Raw genomic sequence first — 21512 nt, 5'->3', positions numbered from 1 at the left:
GATTCCCTTTTCTTTCCTTTCTCAGCTTTGTGTTATACCCATTCAATCCAAAGCAAAATAATAATAATAATAAAAGAGTGGCCCAGTTATTTTAAAGAAAGAAAAGATTTGGGATTTGAGGTGAGATTAGACAAAGAATCCATGCTGACAGTCTTCAAAATCATTACAATACAACAATGACAGGGAAAAGCAAGATACAAAAACAGTACAGCGTACTCCCAATCGTGCGAAAATGTTTTCAATATTAGAAGTGAACACAGCACTATATTAAGAGTAGTTATTTTTGGTTTGTGGGATGATTCATACTATTTTTTTAACTCTTTATTCATTCTGTGTTATTTATATTGACAAGTATAGGCTATTTGAAGATGATCAATTTTATGTTATTAAGCATGCCTTTCTTCAAACAATAGCTGAAAGGTGAAATTATTAAATTATGTTGTATTCAGTAATGTTTTGCTATTACTATAATTATATTATTATTGTTAAAATTTTGCCACAAACATACAGTATTTCACCTTCATTGCTAGATAAATAACCTACCTCTGTGAGCTATTCTGAGAACACAAATACCACGTTTCTAAAGGAAAAGCAATAGTTTTGAGTTCTAAATATCCAAGTTAAAATAACATTTTAGACAAGAAAAATGATTTTTGTCAGTTGTAGAGTTCATTTACAGATATCAATATAAATATAGTTAAATATATTTAAATTTCTTCCTAGCATAAAGACTTTGTTTTTTTGAGGTTTTATTTTATTGAGATCAATGCCATGAACTCTTTAACAAAAGGAAGAGTAAAAGAATCAAAATGAAAATTTCTAGTAATCAGAAATTTTAAAAAAATTGACACTTTATTAAGGGAGGGGAATTTCAAAAAGATCTGTGAGTTTAAAATTGTTATTAACAGAGTAAGAATCTATTTTTTTCATTTTTTACAGAGGAAATATTTTCATCAAACAAAAATATGTCCATCATATAAAAATAATCAGAGGACATGTGCATAGTTTAATTGAATCAAAACCAGAAAACCTGGAGATTTCATTATGATTTTGAAAAGTTTACTTTTGAGAAATTAAAAACTAATAATAGCAGAAATGAATAGTTTTAAAACATGCAACAAGGAATTCAGTGGTATTTTGTTTGCTATTGGAAGTGACCTGGTTTTAATATTCTTAATCATAGGTTTGCTTAATTGGATTCTTTTATGAACTTTTCACATTCATTTAGGGAAAAAAGTTTCAGACATGATATTTCTGGCTTTGTGGCAGATGTAACAATCCTACAGAGTTCTTGGGGTCAAAACTATTAACACCATGGAAAAGCCCCGCTGAGTGAAATTCCCGAAGAGCATGAAACTCTCTGAATCTCAGTCTCAGTGGAGAACTGCGTGTGTGTTTACCTCCTTCCTTGCTTGTTTTCCTATTTCCCTTTCTAGATAGGTTTTGTATGGGAACCCAATGGGTGTCAATAACAAGGAGGCAAGTTAACAGCTCCCCACATTACTAAATCATGTCATCATCTGAGCAAATGGGAAGCAATTGGAAAGATCTAATCAGTTCTTTCATGGACCACAGAGCCTATAATTTATGATGTCTAGTTTACCACACATCTGCAGGCCTAAAACAGACTTGCGTTTTACTTAGATTTTTTTCCTTTTTCACTGAAGTATATGTTACACACAGTAAAAATACACAAATCGTAAGTTACAGCATGATACCTTTTTTACATCTATACCCACCTGTTTAACAAGCACCAAGATCCAAACTTAGAATATTCCCATCACTGCAGAATACTCCCTTGCGCTCTCTTCTGTCAAGAACCTTCCAAAGTAACCACTACTGATTTTTAAAAGCTATCTTTAAATTTAAAAACATGGGCTTGGGAGAAAAGTGAGCTTGATATTATTTTGTACAGAGATACAGAGTGAAGTGAAAATCACTCAGTCATGTCCAACTATTTGCGACCCCATGGACTATACCATCCATGGAATTCTCCAGGCCAGAATACTGGAGTGGGTAACCTTTCCCTTCTCCAGTGGATCTTCCCAACTTAGGTATTGAACCTAGGTATCCCACATTTCAGGTGGATTCTTTACCAGCTGAGCTACAAGGGAAGCCCAAGAATACTGGAGTGGGTAGCCTATCCCTTCTCCAGGGGATCTTCCCAACCCAGGAATAGAACCGGGGTCTCCTGCATTGCAGGCAGATTATTTACCCACTGAGCTATCAGGGAAGCCCAAGAGATGTAGAAATTGCACCAGATAAGACTGACACATACAACATATACCAAAATGTGACCAATCTTTTATCTCCCTTACTCTGGCTCTCCATCTTTTTTAGGTAAAAGTGAAAGTCACTCAGTCGTGTCTGACTCTTTGCAACCTCATGGAATATGCAGTCCATGGAATTCTCCAGGCCAGAATACTGTAATGGGTAGCCATTCCCTTCTCCAGGGGATCTTCCCAACCCAGGGATCAAACCCAGGTCTCTCACATTGCAGGCAGATTCTTTTACAGCTGAGCCATCAGGGAAACCCAAGAATACTGGAGTGGGTAGCCTATCCCTTCTCCAGCGGATCTTCCCAACCCATTTGATTTTTCTTAAAGAACTCATTTACTGAAGCATTATCACATGTCCCCCTTTGTTATTGTGAAGACATGCAGGTATTCAGAGCACCCATGCTCCTGTTTGCCCAAGAGAAAGAATAAAGTTCCCTTATAGAGACCCTGCTTCTTTATACAGAGTGAGAAGGCTGAGTGAACATTTCTATTTTAAAAGCAAAAGGATAAGACAAAGCACAGGAAATCAGCTTCCCCCATTCCATTCCTTACTACTTTCCTATTTAGTTTACCTTGCTCATCATACCAGCTTAGGTTTATATCTTACTTAAAGTTTAAATGCCTGATAGATGCAGACATTGTAAACCACGTTAATATTACAGTTTTTTAAATCAAATGAATTTTTAAATTTACTTATTTCTCTCCTATGCAAGGTTCTTCCCTTATGCAATAACCACAAAGGCTACAAGTTTTCCTTTTTACCATCTAAAATAATGCCTTGAACAGAGTAGGTAGTCAATAAACATTTGTTGAACGAATGAATCAGCATCCTCAAGCTCTGTGGGAGAATGTAAGGCTTTTATTCAGCAGAAATGGAAAAACACAAAGGATTTAGAAGAGGAGGATCATCAGAGCCCATGTCATTCAGTCGCTCAGTCATGTCTGACTCTTTGCCACCCCATGGACTGCAGCAAGTCAGGCTTCCCTGTCCTTCACCATCTCTTGGAGCTTGCTGAACTCATATCCACTGAGTCGGTGATGCCATCCAACCATCTCATCCTCTGTCGTCCCCTTCTGCCTCTCAGGAGGCAGGTAAGGCGGTCTGGTATTCCTATCTGTTGAAGAACTTTCCATAGTTTGTTGTGAAGTCAACAAACTTTGACTTTGTAAAGTCAAAGGCTTTAGCATAGTCCATGAAGCAGAAGTAGATTTTTTTTTTTCTGGAATTCTCTTGCTTTTTGTATGATCCAACAGATGTTGGCAATTTGATCTCTGGTTCCTCTGCCTTTTCTAAATCCAGCTTGAACATCTGGGAGTTCTTGGTTCACTTAGTGTTGAAGCCTAGCTTGGAGAATTTTGAGCATTGCTTTACTAGCGTGTGAGATGAGTGCAATTGTGTGGTGGTTTGAACATTCTTTGGCATGCCTTTCTTTGGGATTGGAATGAAAACTGACCTGTTCCAGTCCTGTGGCCACTGCTGAGTTTTCCAAATTTGCTAGCATATTGAGTGCAGCACTTTAACAGTATCATCTTTTAGGATTTGCAATTGCTCAGCTGGAATTCCATCACCTCCACTAGCTTTGTTCATTGTGATGCTTCCTAAGGCCCACTTGACTTTGCATTCCATGATGTCTGGCTCTAGGTGAGTGATCACACCATCATGGTTATCTGGGTCTTTAAGATCTCTTTTGTGTAGTTCTTCTGTGTATTCTTGCCACCTCTTAATATTTTCTGCTTCTGTTAGGTCCATACCATTTCTGTCCTTTATCGAGCCCATCTTTGCATGAAATGTTCCCTTGGTATCTCTAATTTCCTTGAAGAGATCTCTAGTCTTTCCCATTCTATTGTTTTCCTCTATTTCTTTACATTGATCCCTTAGGAAGGCTTTCTTATCTCTCCTGTTATTCTTTGGAACTCAGCATTCAGATGGGTATATGTTTCCTTTTCTCCTTTGCCTTTCACTTCTCTTCCTTTCACAGCTATTTGTAAGGCCTCCTCAGACAGCCCTTTTGCCTGTTTGCATTTCTTTTTCTTGGTTATGGTTTTGATCACTCCCTCCTGTACAATGTCACAAACCTCTGTTCATAGTTCTTTAGGCACTCTGTCTATCAGATCTAATCCCTTGAATCTATTTGTCACTTCCACTGTATAATCGTAATTATACAGTGTAAAATCATAATTATATGTAATTGTTATAATTGTACATATGTGTAATTATAATTATACGTATAAAAACACTCCAGAGCCCATGGGGTGTTGCCAAATTCCAAGACTGGCAAAGGAAGCCAGAGAGCTTGCCTGGCCCCTCTCTGTAAGTTGCTAGCATTTCTAGTGGGAACTAGAAATAAGGCAAACCAAACGGAAAGAAAGCCAGAAAGCCATGTCCACCTGTCCTCTAGCCTTGATCAGGTAGCTGGGTCCATGGCCAGGACTGTTCTCATATTGCTAGAAGCATGCATATTAATCACTTTATAATTTCATGTTGGACAGAAGGTTTCTTGACTTGTAAAGCAACTACTCATCATTCATAAGGAATTCCATGTAAGTGGAAGACCATTCCCAGTAAAAGATTCTTGAGGGAAGAAAAAGCCATTTGAAGAGAAAACGAATTTTCAGATGGAATTACAAATTGTCATGAGGGATCTTCTTGCCTAAAGAAAAGATTTCCAACATTCACAGAGAGTAAATTCTGATATAGTAGTCTGTCTTGTTTGGACAGGAAGGGTAAAGGGATGCTTTTGTGTTTTAGGAAAAGCAAGAGTCTCGGGTATATTCCTGCCATTCCTCTCTCAGGGACCATGCGTAGCACACTCTGTGCAGCATATTGCAAACCTTCAGTGGTACATGGAAATAGCAGAGGGTATAGAACCTATGTTCTTTTAGGATTAAAATGCTTAATAAGGAAAAAGAAAACTTCAAGTGATTTCCATAGTATTGATAATCATTCTGTGAGCACCTGCTGTAGCTCGAGTGCTCTCATTATTTTGTAGTCGTGGAGTACTATCCCAGGAGGCAGAGAGAATTCTCTGTTTTTGAGATAAGCACATTGGAGCTCAGAGAGGTTACGCCATTTCCCCAAAGTCACAAAAACAGTGAGCAACCAAAGTTAGATTTGAACCCAACTTTAATTGATGTCAAAGTTTGTTTATTATTTTCTACTCTACAATGTTCCTTCTTAGAATCTGTTGCTAGTTTATCATCTTCTTTTGTCTTTAAAGCTAGCAGAATAGATTGTAGACACCTTGGTTGTCTTCATATTTTCTGCAGTTATCCAGGCTTCCCATGACTTTTCCTTTTAAAAACTCCTCTAGCCTCCCCTGGCCACCTCCTAGAGTAGAAGCATCATTGACTGGGGATCCAGGGGCCTGGGTGGTGGACCAGGCTTATAGAGAAAGAGCAGTTTGACCCTAACTATATCTCTGAGCCTCATTCTTTACCCAAAACTCCATCCTACTCAAAATTTCTATGATTCTAAACTGCAAGTGAAGGTGATCAGCATAAAAATTTCCTCTTATAGGTGAATTTCCACTCTTGAATGTGATGAAAGCCTTAATTTGAAATAATAATGCTTCTTAAAATTAGAACTTTCTGGCAATCTGGGTTTATATTTGTTGTCCCTGTAGGGCTTTGTCATACCACATCCTAGAACACTATTCACTCTTTCTCCTAAAATGTTAAGGACAGCTTTACTGTACAGTGTAGGTCATGTAGGTCTGTTGACTCTTTCCTCTCAGGTATACTTGGAAATTTCTGAATCATGTGACATTCTAATGCCAGAGAGATCTGACAGGATGCATCATGTATTAAACAAGAGTGTCCTTCTTAAGTGAAATTAGCCTGGAGCAAGTTAGAAGTCAAGTTAGACATGCATCATTTATACAACCCACACATATGGGGAGATGGAGGAAAGGAGTTAGAGTGGCCATTGGATTAAAAGATACCATTAGGCTAGTTGGCTGATCAGGGTCTTCTTTAGCACAATGGGTTTCAAACTCTGGTCGATGTAGGTATCATCTGAGGGGCTTGGTAGTAATGCAGATTCTCAGGCCCTCCTGAGAAACTCAGTTAATGCTGGGCTGATCTTGTGGAGCACATTTTAAGAAGCCCTACTTCAGCATGTCCCAAGGAGGACTTTAGTTACTGTCCGTGTAATGGAATAAGAGGAGAACATTTTGAAAGAGAAATAGGCAGGGATTGAGAAAGAGGTCTGTTTTTTTCAGTGGCATTAGCACTCTCTTTGGAAAATAAGACTTTCTACTAAAAACCTTATCTGGACAATTAGGCTCAAGAAGACTTCTAAGTGACTGGATCAGGGGTAGTGAGACAGTGAGGGAGGTTAGTCATGAACCTCAGTCACCAGGGAGAGGCAAGTTGCTAAGGTCAAGGCAGAACACACAAGGTCAATTCATTGGCAACCAAGAATATGGTAGGTGTGACTAGAAAAAACTGGGGTAGTTGCTAAGAAGAGTGGAAGGTGCAGCAGAGAAGAACCCAAAGCAGATGCTTGTTAGCACACACAAGTGTGCAAAAGTAGGCAGTGGAACTCTACTCAGGGCAGTAGCAGTGTGTCAGAGTGCTGTCTCTGGTCTCTGACTAGAAAATCTAATATCCCCGAGAGCCATTGAGAAATTTTAAAGAGAGTTGGGGTGGTGGCTGCAACATTCACTGGATGATCCCCAACTAAAGATTTATAAAAACCCCTGGTACTGGTCAGGGATGAAGACAGAGCATGGAGGGAGACCAGCTCCATGTCTTTAGTCAGGAGGGATTCCTGTTAAACAGAACTCCATCTGGGGTATAATCTAGTATATCCATTCAGCAATTTTTGGCAAGCATTTATTGGGCATCATGCTTATCAGACACCTGAAATAACAGTTTCTTGGAAGGGATCATAGTTTAATATCACTAACATATTAATATATATGTGTGTGTATATGTATACATATATGCATTCTTTTTATGGAGTCTATTCCAATAGTTGTGCATTTATTATTCATCTTTTTAAAGTTGTTTTCAAATTCTCATTTAAAGAATGTTCCAGGTTATGTAAATCAGACATAGCTGAACTCAATCAAGTAAAAGGCTTTTCATTACTCCCTTTTATTACACTGGTTGGGTAGAGTGGATAACCTACCTTACAGATCTAGATCCTTAGAGGGCCCTTTGGGTCTGTCAGGGAAGTATGACTTACAATAAATATTTGATGATCTTGAGTTAAAACTCAAGGTGCCCACAAAAGGATCCTTGTCCACAGAGAACAAAAGTAAATCAGTCCAAGTTTGGCTAAGCAGGTAAGGCATGAAGTTTTTAAGCTCATCTTCTGAAAGCTCTGTAATTAAATGGCTGCTTTGACCTTGCGCATCATGTAAAGCATAAAGACGGTCTTGCTCATTCCAGCCCTAAGCCGTTCCCCTGATCCACGGGCAGGTGCAGATGTGGCATTGCCTGGTAAGACTGTTTATATAAGTAAAGGTTGAAAAGTCATGGTGTGGAAAATATTAGGATTCTGGAAAGATTCCAGTGCGTGCTCCTGATCAAACTCCTCCCAACTCTTATCCCTGGGTTGGGAAGATCTGCTGGAGAAGGGAATGGCAACCCACTCCAGTATTCTTGCCTGGAGAATCCCATGGACCGAGGAGCCTGGTGGGCTCCAGTCCATGGGGTTGCAAAGAGTCAGACGTGACGGAGCTACTAACACTTTCATAATGGGATAATAGACATTTAGCTAAAGGCTTCCCTGACTACTAAGATGAAAATCTAGGGAGAGAGTAGTATTTCAAGTACTGTTAGTCATTTCCTCCTTTGTGTATGTGAGTTGATAGATTCTCAGGTTCCTTACCAATATCCCCAAGAGCAGACTTTGATACTGAGAGTATCAAATGGAGGGATGAAGCTAGATGGATAACAGGGCTCAAAATCATGTGGCTAGGACACTGGTGTGGAGAAGGCAATGGCACCCCACTCCAGTACTCTTGCCTGGAAAATCCCATGGACGGAGGAGCCTGGTAGGCTGCAGTCCATGGGGTCGCTAAGAGTCAGACATGACTGAGTGACTTCACTTTCACTTTTCACTTTCATGCACTGGAGAAGGGAATGGCAACCCACTCCAGTGTTCTTGCCTGGAGAATCCCAGGGACGGGGGAGCCTGGTGGGCTGCTGTCTCTGGGATCACACAGAGTTAGACATGACTGAAGCAACGCAGCAGCAGCAGCAGGACACTGGTGAGAAATCATTTCTTCAATTTTATCTAAGATTGAAACTAAACCCAAGGTTGGTAGTAAGCTTTGCTATTAGAGTCTATCCTTTTAGTTAATTCCAAATAAGCCTAAGACCTGTTTCTCCATGCTGACCTTGGGCTTTGCAGGGAGTCAGTGGCAACAGTGCTGGTTCATCAGCTGTTCTACTCCTCTCCCCTGACTAAAATACCAGTGGCTGACGAGGAAGGTCTATGTTTACCAAACATAAAGGCATCACAGAAAATACCCATATACATTCAGCAATACTAGCTGGGAAGGACAAAAATACAATATCTGCTCCCATCTGTGCCTTGTCCCTTCAGAAAATGTGCACACATATGGTGGGCCCATGTTAATTAAGCCCAAATATGGATTGGATTCAACTTGGAGAGCAACAGATAAATCTGCAGCTAAAACTTTTCCAAATGCTTTGATGCTTCCCGAACGAAAATGTTATCAAGGTGTTGAATAGGAGAGGGCTATAATGAACACCATCAGAAAGAAGAGCTCAGATGATCAAAGATTCAAATAACCAATTCTGCCCACATTTTAGTTACGTTTTAAATTTCAGTCATTTAACAGCTACTATTTATTTATACACCAAATATTCATGAAGATAAAATGCTATTAACCTGCACATTAAATTAATGAGAACTAACTTGTCCATGGTTACTCTGTTGTCTGAGTTCACAGCTATTTAATGGTGATGCTGAGTTGAAAAAAGAGGGAATAGCATTGTATAGCAATTCTCTTACTGTTTTATTTGGGATTATTTTACTTTTGGCAAAAAATAAAAAGAACTGCCAATGTGATTTTAAGAAAACCAAAGTAACTTTTATCTGCTGACAGCTGAGAGCAAAATTGTGTTACTTTGCTAGCATTTTTCTGCATTACAACTTCAGTTGTAGTAACTGATGGAAAGTTATTGGCCACTGTTTCTCCACGGCTAAGGTTGGAGAGAGAATGAAGTATTGGTCAGATGGAAGGATAGTCCATTCTTGATTAGATAACACTTTGGAACCAAGTACAGTTCCTTAGTTGACTCTTAACAAGCAGCTAACATAGGGGCCTGCTGACTTTTGTGGCTGGACAATATTTTCCCATTTTAAAATGGGAATGTCCTTCCTTTGGGTTATGTACTATGAGAATGCACTAAAGTAATTTGTGTGTCTCATGAGCATCATGGTGATATTATGTGTGTTTATTTTGGGATTAATGCCATCCAGGAAGCCTTTGAAAAGGAGCACTATGGACCAGGCAGAAGCCTACATCAACAGAAGTTGAGCAGGCTCACCAGGACCTCTGAATTTCCTTTGGTTTCCTGTCATAAGAAAATTCAGGTGATGAATAATGGCATACTAGCCCTTGAACTCTACTGGTTCAAATCTACTAGGTGATTTCCTTCAGTCTATTTATCCAGATAATAATTATCTCAGTCAACCATCTTTGTATAATTGTCTAAAAGTATATAAACCCATAATTCATGAACACATTCTAAAATAATATCTCTTGGATACTCCTGCTGGTTGAATCAGAGAGTATGCATGATCTAATTTGCGACTGGGAAATTTCTCAGTAGGGAGCTTAGAATTAAGTATTAGTCTCTGTGCAAACTATATGTTGAATATAAGGCTGCCTCTTAAACAGCAAGTAGTCCAACCTTCCCTACCCAACTCCAAAGTCAGGTTCCTCTCCTCAGAAGTTAGATACTCAGTTTGGGAGAAAAAGGTTCAAAGATCCAAAAGTAGTTTGAGATAGGCCTCACAATTCAGAATCTCCTAATTCTGTCTCCCAAGCCCTAAGGAACATGAAGAACCCACTCATTTTTCCTCATCCCAAAGGAATCTTGTGGTTTAGGAAGGAGGAGATCATTTTGAAAATTATTATAGACTTAGGACAGAGCCTCAGACTTCATCTAATCTCCTGGTTCAATCTCATTTTATAGTAAGGAAAGTGAGACTCAGAATGATAAACTGATGGGCTTAGAGAGGCTAGTCTTTGAGCCTAGAGGATACAGTAAATGATGGAAGGAAGGGTGGTGCTCCTGTGCCCTAAGCTACCTTCTTGGTATTCTGTTCTGAAGGTGCTCCATCACCTTCAGAGCAAACTCTAATGAATATTAATGCAGTGGAAAGTTACCTCCAAAAAGAGAATACCCTACCAGTTGCTATTGCTAGTCCAGTCAGGTCAACAGTCAAGGACATGTGGTCATGCCGCCTGCCTTGTATTTCATTGCATAATTCCTCTTTTCCTTCAAACAAGGGTAAGATCCTTACTCTGTTGTGTTTGAACCAATATTATGCCCTTAAGTGTATGTGTATTTCTGAATGCAATCAGGAGTGCAGTTTCTTGTGCTATAGGAGAATCTGTCATGTACAGAACATGCTTTCTAGACTTTAATGCTTTTACCCTCAGCTGCCACTCCAGTACTCTTGCCTGGAAAATCCCATGGACGGAGGAGCCTGGTAGGCTGCAGTCCATGGGGTCGCTAAGAGTCAGACATGACTGAGTGACTTCACTTTCACTTTTCACTTTCATGCACTGGAGAAGGGAATGGCAACCCACTCCAGTGTTCTTGCCTGGAGAATCCCAGGGACGGGGGAGCCTGGTGGGCTGCTGTCTCTGGGATCACACAGAGTTAGACATGACTGAAGCAACGCAGCAGCAGCAGCAGGACACTGGTGAGAAATCATTTCTTCAATTTTATCTAAGATTGAAACTAAACCCAAGGTTGGTAGTAAGCTTTGCTATTAGAGTCTATCCTTTTAGTTAATTCCAAATAAGCCTAAGACCTGTTTCTCCATGCTGACCTTGGGCTTTGCAGGGAGTCAGTGGCAACAGTGCTGGTTCATCAGCTGTTCTACTCCTCTCCCCTGACTAAAATACCAGTGGCTGACGAGGAAGGTCTATGTTTACCAAACATAAAGGCATCACAGAAAATACCCATATACATTCAGCAATACTAGCTGGGAAGGACAAAAATACAATATCTGCTCCCATCTGTGCCTTGTCCCTTCAGAAAATGTGCACACATATGGTGGGCCCATGTTAATTAAGCCCAAATATGGATTGGATTCAACTTGGAGAGCAACAGATAAATCTGCAGCTAAAACTTTTCCAAATGCTTTGATGCTTCCCGAACGAAAATGTTATCAAGGTGTTGAATAGGAGAGGGCTATAATGAACACCATCAGAAAGAAGAGCTCAGATGATCAAAGATTCAAATAACCAATTCTGCCCACATTTTAGTTACGTTTTAAATTTCAGTCATTTAACAGCTACTATTTATTTATACACCAAATATTCATGAAGATAAAATGCTATTAACCTGCACATTAAATTAATGAGAACTAACTTGTCCATGGTTACTCTGTTGTCTGAGTTCACAGCTATTTAATGGTGATGCTGAGTTGAAAAAAGAGGGAATAGCATTGTATAGCAATTCTCTTACTGTTTTATTTGGGATTATTTTACTTTTGGCAAAAAATAAAAAGAACTGCCAATGTGATTTTAAGAAAACCAAAGTAACTTTTATCTGCTGACAGCTGAGAGCAAAATTGTGTTACTTTGCTAGCATTTTTCTGCATTACAACTTCAGTTGTAGTAACTGATGGAAAGTTATTGGCCACTGTTTCTCCACGGCTAAGGTTGGAGAGAGAATGAAGTATTGGTCAGATGGAAGGATAGTCCATTCTTGATTAGATAACACTTTGGAACCAAGTACAGTTCCTTAGTTGACTCTTAACAAGCAGCTAACATAGGGGCCTGCTGACTTTTGTGGCTGGACAATATTTTCCCATTTTAAAATGGGAATGTCCTTCCTTTGGGTTATGTACTATGAGAATGCACTAAAGTAATTTGTGTGTCTCATGAGCATCATGGTGATATTATGTGTGTTTATTTTGGGATTAATGCCATCCAGGAAGCCTTTGAAAAGGAGCACTATGGACCAGGCAGAAGCCTACATCAACAGAAGTTGAGCAGGCTCACCAGGACCTCTGAATTTCCTTTGGTTTCCTGTCATAAGAAAATTCAGGTGATGAATAATGGCATACTAGCCCTTGAACTCTACTGGTTCAAATCTACTAGGTGATTTCCTTCAGTCTATTTATCCAGATAATAATTATCTCAGTCAACCATCTTTGTATAATTGTCTAAAAGTATATAAACCCATAATTCATGAACACATTCTAAAATAATATCTCTTGGATACTCCTGCTGGTTGAATCAGAGAGTATGCATGATCTAATTTGCGACTGGGAAATTTCTCAGTAGGGAGCTTAGAATTAAGTATTAGTCTCTGTGCAAACTATATGTTGAATATAAGGCTGCCTCTTAAACAGCAAGTAGTCCAACCTTCCCTACCCAACTCCAAAGTCAGGTTCCTCTCCTCAGAAGTTAGATACTCAGTTTGGGAGAAAAAGGTTCAAAGATCCAAAAGTAGTTTGAGATAGGCCTCACAATTCAGAATCTCCTAATTCTGTCTCCCAAGCCCTAAGGAACATGAAGAACCCACTCATTTTTCCTCATCCCAAAGGAATCTTGTGGTTTAGGAAGGAGGAGATCATTTTGAAAATTATTATAGACTTAGGACAGAGCCTCAGACTTCATCTAATCTCCTGGTTCAATCTCATTTTATAGTAAGGAAAGTGAGACTCAGAATGATAAACTGATGGGCTTAGAGAGGCTAGTCTTTGAGCCTAGAGGATACAGTAAATGATGGAAGGAAGGGTGGTGCTCCTGTGCCCTAAGCTACCTTCTTGGTATTCTGTTCTGAAGGTGCTCCATCACCTTCAGAGCAAACTCTAATGAATATTAATGCAGTGGAAAGTTACCTCCAAAAAGAGAATACCCTACCAGTTGCTATTGCTAGTCCAGTCAGGTCAACAGTCAAGGACATGTGGTCATGCCGCCTGCCTTGTATTTCATTGCATAATTCCTCTTTTCCTTCAAACAAGGGTAAGATCCTTACTCTGTTGTGTTTGAACCAATATTATGCCCTTAAGTGTATGTGTATTTCTGAATGCAATCAGGAGTGCAGTTTCTTGTGCTATAGGAGAATCTGTCATGTACAGAACATGCTTTCTAGACTTTAATGCTTTTACCCTCAGCTGCCACTCCAGTACTCTTGCCTGGAAAATCCCATGGACGGAGGAGCCTGGTAGGCTGCAGTCCATGGGGTCACTAAGAGTCAGACACAACTGAGCGGTTTCACTTTCACTTTCACGCATTGGAGCAGGAAATGGCAACCCACTCCAGTGTTCTTGCCTTGAGAATCCCAGGGACGGCGGAGCCTGGTGGGCTGCCGTCTATGGGGTCTCACAGAGCAGACATGACTGAAGCGACTTAGCAGCAGCAGCACCTCTTTTGAGGCCCACTCTCCAAAAGCACCCCCTCTGCACCACTTAGCTCAGTTTCCTGCTGAAGCCGCCAGCGCATATGCATGCCAGCGCCTCCCAGCCTCCTAACCTTGCTTGCCTCTAGGAAGAAAGGAATCGTGGTTTCCATGGCATTTTCCAGCATTTCTCTGAAGCCTCACTGCTTAATTCCGATGTGGGCACTTATGTTACAGTCATTAATTACTGCATTAAGTCAAGTCACAAAACTAATGAGGATTTGGACACAGAGTTGGAAAATGAGAATGTAATTTTGCCTGGATTATAGGATATAAAGATAAACATGGTCCAAATATGCACAGAGAGAAGAAATCACAGCTTTGCATAGCTGCCTTCTAATAGAAAATATGGGCTTATGTGTCTCATCAAAATTGAGAGTAAGATAATCAAAGCATCACCATTGGTAACATTTAGGCAGGTCTTAGTTCACTGTGCACTCCATTTTCAGCTCTGACATCTAAATAAAGCATGCTCTTTTTTTCCCTCTGCTATAACAATCATTCTATAACTGAAGTTAGAATCTTTGAAGTTCTTGTATCAGGCCATAGGGATGAGTCAAGAGTAGGAGATGATGTTAGAAAAGCTGACCTTTTATGTGTGTGGATAAAGACAGGTCATTAGACAGGATTATTTGGCGAGCACAGTTGGATACTTGTCTAGAAATCTACACTTCAACTACTCTCATTGCTGCCTGTAATCTATCATTAGAGAGAGAGAAGGCATGTCAGTCCCCAAGAGTTCTCTATGGCAACTCAGATACTACTGGGATGGTGGGACACTGAATCCTCGATGCCTGGATTTATGAATCGAATCAAAAGAAATTAACAAGGAAATCACCTCTAACACCATAAAGGAGTAAGTTTCAGGTCAGATTAAGTTGATGACGAGAGTGACATGGAATACTGTTATGGAGGAAGAATCGCAGAACTATGTATTGTTTGGAGAACTCTATGCAGTTGGCAGACAGCATAGGACCCCCCCAGCTACCTGATCAGTCAAATAAGAAGACAGTGAAGGCAAACAGTCATGTCCAGAAATCATGGGGCTCTATTCTGGTCAGTTTACTCTTTGACTTACAGACTGGGACAGAAAGCACAATCATGAAATTACAAGAAAATACCAAGGGCCCCAGAGCAGAGGGCAATGCCATTTTTGACTATCTTGGAGGGATTGGGGGCAGGAGGAGAAGGGGACAACAGAGGATGAGATGGCTGGATGGCATCACTGACTCGATGGACGTGAGTCTGAGTGAACTCTGGGAGTTGGTGATGGACAGGGAGGCCTGGCGTGCTGTGATTCATGGGGTTGCAAAAAGTCGGACACGACTGAGCGACTGAACTGAACTGAACTGATGCATATAGCATATTCCACTAAAGCTTTTAAGCAAATCATCTCTTTTCCAAAGCTGAGGAAATAGAGGTTCAGAGGGAGAACAAATTTTACCTAGGTCACACAGTTCTGAGGCCAGAGACCCTAGCTCAAGGGTATTTGACTCTAAAAGCCTCGTTGACTATAATATTAGAAGGAACCAAGATAGCAGTCAATATCACAAAATTCAGAGTAGGGGCCTCAAACTGTGCAGCAAACTGAAAACTGCAACATGAAGAACTTCTTGGTGCTGATTTTACACACTGTAAAATTAAACCAGCAACATAATATTGGTGACCAAACATATGTCCACTAACTCTGGGGGGATGAAAATTTATGAAAGCAAAATCAGTGATGGAATCCCTCCATTCTTATAAAAATGGTAACTATTTGTTTATCATGTTAACAAATGTAGGAAAATGAGACTAATTTAAGTTGTAGCAAATATGATTTAAGGTATAGAAGGAAGAAGTTCTGGAGGCTTCCCTGGTGGTCCAGTGGTTAAGAATCTGCCTTCCGATACAAGGGGCATGAGTATGATCCCTGCTTGGGGAACAAAGATCCCACATGCCATGGTACAACTAAGTCCACGCACCACCACTAGAGAAGACCACAGTCCAAACTGCTGAGCCCATGTGCTCTAGAGCCCGTGGCAAGCAGCTAGAAAATGCCTGTGCACTGCCACAAAGACCCAGCACAGCCAAAAACTAATAAATACATTTAAAAGTAATAATTTATGTACAATATTAGAGTAACTTATATAAAATCTGCTTCTTTGATGGTCTTTAAAAATAGAATAAGTTCTCAACAAGTTGCCTGAAGGTAAGGAGTTTACTTAATAACTTTGTTTTGTGTTGTCATTTAGTCACTAAGTCATGTCTGACTCTTTGCAACCCCATGGACTGTAGCCCACCAGGCTCCTCTGTCCATGGAATTCTCCAGGCAAGCTATATAAACTATACATGCTACATAAAACTATCAAATGAGCTTCCTATTTGAAAGGCTTCCCAGGTGGCTCAGTGGTAAAGAATCCACCTGCCAATATAGGAGACACAAGAGACTCAGACTCAATCCTCGGTAGGGAAGATCCCCTGGAGTGGAAAATGGCAACCCATTCCAGTATTCTTGCCTGTAAATCCCATGGACAGAGGAGCCTGGCGGGCTACAGTCCACGGGATCGCAGAGAATCGAACACAAGTGAGCACAAACACAAAATCGAAACTGTGGCATCTTGAATTTAAACAGTCTTTTTGGTCATTTGTGAAATTCAAAGATACTTTATATCCACATCTTAAATCTTACCTCCTTCCTCTAATAGTCCATTGAAAATTGAGTCCCCAAAAGACTGGTTCCAAAACCATATGTCTTTTGAATTGTATTTGTTTGTGTCTTTAAATGGAATTGGAGTAAATGAAGAATTAATGTGAGGTAGGAGATGTTAGCTCTGAAACAGATGTCAAGAGCTTTGATTGTTGGTCTGAGCTTTCCTATTTATGGGCTCCATTATTTTAACTCATTTAACTTTTGAAAGAAGTCACTTCCTTATCAGTAAAATAAGGATATTTTGCAAGGTAATACCTTCAAAAAAAAAATCCTATGCATCTATAAAAGTCAGCATTCTGGCAGAAAATTCTCAGGAGCAATGAGAAGGAAGGGAAGAAAACAGATATTAGCAAAGACATTGTGGACATTTGAGACCAGTTGCTTCTCTTTAAAAATGCTCACCCTCTCCTTTTTTCTTTCATAATGTACACCATATGCTATGATGTCCTAACGTCTACTACAATTTACTATACTTGATTCAGTAAATATTATTTGAGCAATAATATGTATGATACTCAAGGCTCACTTCTTTCTTTCACTATGGATTTTGGCCTTTTAAGTAATATAAATTTAGAATTTGAGTGTCTCTGAAGAGACTGTACAAAGCAAGATGTGTGTCCTTGTTTACACTTTGGTCAAGAATGGTCAGTACTTAATGGGGTGGGTCAACAAAAAAGCTTCAAAACAGGGTAAGATCAAACATGTCAGGGAAGTGAATAATTAAAAAATAGAAATCAGAGGTTAAGTAGACAGGAACAAATTTGACACTTTTTTGCCAACAGAGACTATGTCCTGCATCACTGTGTATTTGCTTAAATTTTACTCAGATACTCCAGGTATTTGAATCTGCAGGACACTTATGGATTTCTGGTCTACTGTTACTCCCTTTTTTAAACTTTGGTCTTCAGACTAACAAGATAGATTACATTGTGGGAAGTGTGATCTTGCTTGTTATAAAGTCAGTGGCTGCATAGTTCTCATTGTGTTTTGTTTGGCCGTCAAAGCCTTGGGCTTTGGTCTCCATGCAGAGTTAATTCTGCTCCTACAAAATTAAGAAAGTGTAGAATTTTTCCTGGATGCAGCACTTCTATCCATATGCTTCAGGTTTCAGGAAAATTCAAATACGAAGCATACCCATAGGACATCATTTTTTTTTAATGTGGACCAGTGTTGAAGTAATTATTAGAATGTGTCAGATGGAGGCAATTCATGAGTTTATCTTTGGTGCTTCTGTTGTATCCCTTCCTTGTATCTTTCTTAACTCTCTTCATCCTATCTGATTTTTCCTCTCAGGCATCCAACATGCTTGTTCCACTATTCTTCACAGACATTAAACCTACTATCTGAAAGAAAATTTTGTGTCAGTTCTTTATAGTTTAGTATGAATTGAGGACAACATGTTCCCTCTCCTGCGGGTATTTGCATTGTAAACCTGAGAGTTAAGAGAAAGTCTTTCCTCATGGAATGTCAGCAAGGACTTTCCACACCTTTTAGACATCAGAAACTGATCTTTAAACTTGAGTTGGACCTGTAGCTGGGCGTGTATTAGCACTAATTCCTCCTTACCCTCTAGTTAAGATGGGCCAGGTGACTCAAATAAGCAGGAGTGTAGGTGCCAACCCCCAAATTCTAACAATATTTGAGTCACAGAATTTGTTTGCAGAGTTAGAGCCACTTTTCTTTCCCTTGTTCCTATTTATTCCTGCTACTTAAATTATCTGATATGTGCCTGCCTCGTTCGGCTGGAGCCCTTCCAGGGCAGAGACCACATTTTTCTCAGCTCTGGATCTCTAGGCCCGGCACGGTGTCTGGCTCACTGAAAACCCTTCCTGACAAATAATTAGATTCCTGCAGTTCAAATCTGCCTAAAGCTATGTTTCCTTAAGTTCTCTTACACCAAGGGTCTTTCCCCTCACTTCATAGAATACCCACCATGAGGGAAAGGTCGAAACTAGTCTGTCACAGGACAAACTCCACCCAACCCAAAACAATTGTTGGGGGGTATTTCAGAGCCTACTGGGAAGCAGAGATAGAAGAATTGCCTTTGGATCTAGTCTGACGAAAATTATATTCTTCATGGTTCTAGAATGCAAGGGCTTTATAGAACAGAAGGGGGAAAAAAGCTAGTTTTATTTCAGCAGTGCCTGATGCCAGGTATTTACTAGAGCAAATGCCACCCAAGGCCCAGAGGGTTAGCTGGAGCAGCTGATACTCTGTGCTGCTTTTTATAACTCTCCTTCCCAGCACCATGCTCTACGTATGTCCCATTTCATCAGGTCACATCAACTTAAGTTGTGCCCAATACTGCATCTTATACCAAATGCATCACTATGTGGAATATTCTGTTTCCTTAAAAAAAATTATAAAAATAAAGTTAAATTCCTTAAAAATAAAGTAGGGGAAGTTTCCCTGATTCTTTGTGAAAGCAGTGACTTTGCCACTTTTTACAAATGAGCAGCCTCTTTACTTCCAAAAGACATTGCAACTATCAGCAAGCTGCGAAATTACTAGGTTAAGAATGGAATGTACAGTACAGAACTAAATTGTATATAAAATTGTGAAATACAATTTTGGTGGTGGTGAGTGGTGAGTCTGCAAACTTGTGAAAATCATTTGCAGAGATACTTGCTGTCCACTTTGTTTTTTGGTAGTAAGATTAGAGAGAAAGGGAGATTCTATAATGTAATATATAAAATGTGATCTTTAAAATGTCAATATTTATTCAATATATTTGATATCTCTCTTATACAATACACAGTCTTGGCCATTTGGGAGGGGGTGTAAAAGATGGAAAATCCAAATATCTTGACTTTAAAGGACTTATTATTTAGAAAGAATGTTAATTTTAAAATATAAAAAGCCATCATTTCATTTATTGAGAACATACCATGTGTGTCAAGAACTGTGGCAAGTATTTGTATATACTCTATATCAGGGGTTGGCAAACTATGGCCAAAGGGCTAAATCTAGTCTATCATCTGTTTTTATAAATAAAGTTGTATTGCAACACAGCCACATCTATTTGTTTGAGTATTGTCTATGACTGTTTTGTGCTATAATGGCAGAGTTGAGTAGCTATGACAGCGTTGAGATAGTCTGACCTGCAAAACTAAATAAAGTTTCTATCTGCCCTTATAGAAAATATTTGCTGACCTCTGCTGTATATAATTTGTTCTCACAAGAATACTCAGATAAATACAGATTTTCCCATTTTCCAATTAAGGTAACTGAAGGTATAGCTTATGTAACTTAGCAAGTGGCAAAGCATGGATTTAATTCTAGATTTATCTGGTTCCAAAAATCTGTGTTCTTATGCTATATTTGTGTATAGAAGTAGCCAAAATATGGGGCAGGAAGAAGTCAGAGCCTTATAGAGTCACAGAAAATTATTATTAGGGTTCAGAAAAGAGAGATTATTTTGATCATAGGGTGATAAAGATTCTGGAGAAGATTATATTTGAATACAAAAGTGAAAATGCATGTGAGGAATTTTGTGTCCCAAACTCAAGCCCAAGAAAAGTTAACAGATGAAGGTCAGATGTTTAATTAGAAGTAGAGCTGGGATTAGAACCAGTTTTCCATTCACTGAGCATAAGTATGCCATCGGTGACCATACTGAACCATTGAATCTGTGTGTGTGTGTGTGTGGTTAAATGCTATAGAATGGCATAATTATTTGAAATGAAATGTATGTTGAATGAAACATACAAAAACTTGTATGCTTTGCTCAGTAGTAATTGAACTAAATGGCCTGCACTTCCTTTATTGAATCAATCAAAAAACATATTTGTGCAGACATTTATATGATACCACCACCTAACCAACATCCTACCAAATATATTTTGGTTGTGGAAGATTGCAGTTCTGAGACAATGAGAACCACTGGCATGCTCAATGACTTTAATTTCAAATAATAAACAAGAGACCACAAAGGATAATATTCATATCCATCTTGCCCTGCAGAGTCAGGTGGCTCTAAGTCAGGAGAAGAATGGAGAAGGGAGCAAAGGGTAGCTGAAGGAAGCTTACCTGATACTGTAGAGTACTTTGCCATTTTTTGAAATGCGAAGTAATTTGTTGTCAGTGGTAACATCATGGAAGTTGGCCCCCTTCTCATTGGCAAAGAACAAATCTGGTTTCCAAATGGAGTCCAGCATCGATGGGTCCAGGTCCAGAGAATCATCAGGGTACTCGCTATATGCCAACCGTGAATCATTCCACTGTTGTCTCAGAAAAATATTCACTCGGTAGTCCTACAGAAATGCCATGCATAAGAGTTATCTATCAACCACTCTGACATATTTTCCCCTCACTCTTCTCCCTGATTTGATGCATGCCATATTGGTATCTGAATAAACCAGACTGTGTATATCTTGGTCAAAATAAACCACTCAATTCTATTAGGAGTGGGAACAGAGGGGAGAAAAAAAGAAGACTCAACCAAACCAGAACACTAATGGAACAAGTTGAATTGGTTGAATTCTTACTTAATTTAATCATTCTGGGTGGAAAGAATTTGCCTGCGATGCAGGAGATGTGAGTTTGATCCCTGGGTCAGGAAGATCCCCTGGAGAAGGAAATGACAAACCACTCCAGTATTCTTGCCTGGGAAATCCCACAGACAGAGGAACCTGGTGGGCTACAGTCCATGGGGTTGCAAAGTCAGACACGACTTAGCGACTAAACAAATAACAACCATCCGATTTAGCTGTAGAAAAAGATAATGGTAAGTACAGCAGTCAGTCTTTGATGGCAGATTATCAGATAAAACTGATATATTTTCCAAATCAGAAATGACATGATCTCTGTTTTCAATCTTTCTCAGATGCTTTAGGCAGAAGAAAAGCCACTCTGTAATTTTGTAGTGGAAATCTTATTATAAAACTCTGATATGATGGGGCAGTAGTTTT

At 39.5% G+C, this 21512-nt stretch overlaps 1 protein-coding gene across 4 annotated transcripts in view; it reads right to left on the bottom strand.

Moving 5' to 3' along the window:
- GLRA2 (glycine receptor alpha 2) overlaps nt 1–21512 on the bottom strand; it is a 211339-nt gene that overhangs the window by 137887 nt on the left and 51940 nt on the right. For all 4 annotated transcript variants that reach the window (XM_027534633.1, XM_027534634.1, XM_027534635.1 and 1 more), the window contains one exon: nt 20632–20855. In XM_027534633.1, the coding sequence (XP_027390434.1) occupies nt 20632–20855 (224 nt within the window). The remainder of the gene's footprint in view (nt 1–20631; nt 20856–21512) is intronic.

This window comes from Bos indicus x Bos taurus, chromosome X, assembly GCF_003369695.1.
Source record: "Bos indicus x Bos taurus breed Angus x Brahman F1 hybrid chromosome X, Bos_hybrid_MaternalHap_v2.0, whole genome shotgun sequence".
NCBI lineage: Eukaryota > Metazoa > Chordata > Mammalia > Artiodactyla > Bovidae > Bos > Bos indicus x Bos taurus.
The sequence above is the reverse complement of the archived record's forward strand: the minus strand, read 5'-3'. Positions and strand labels throughout refer to the sequence as shown.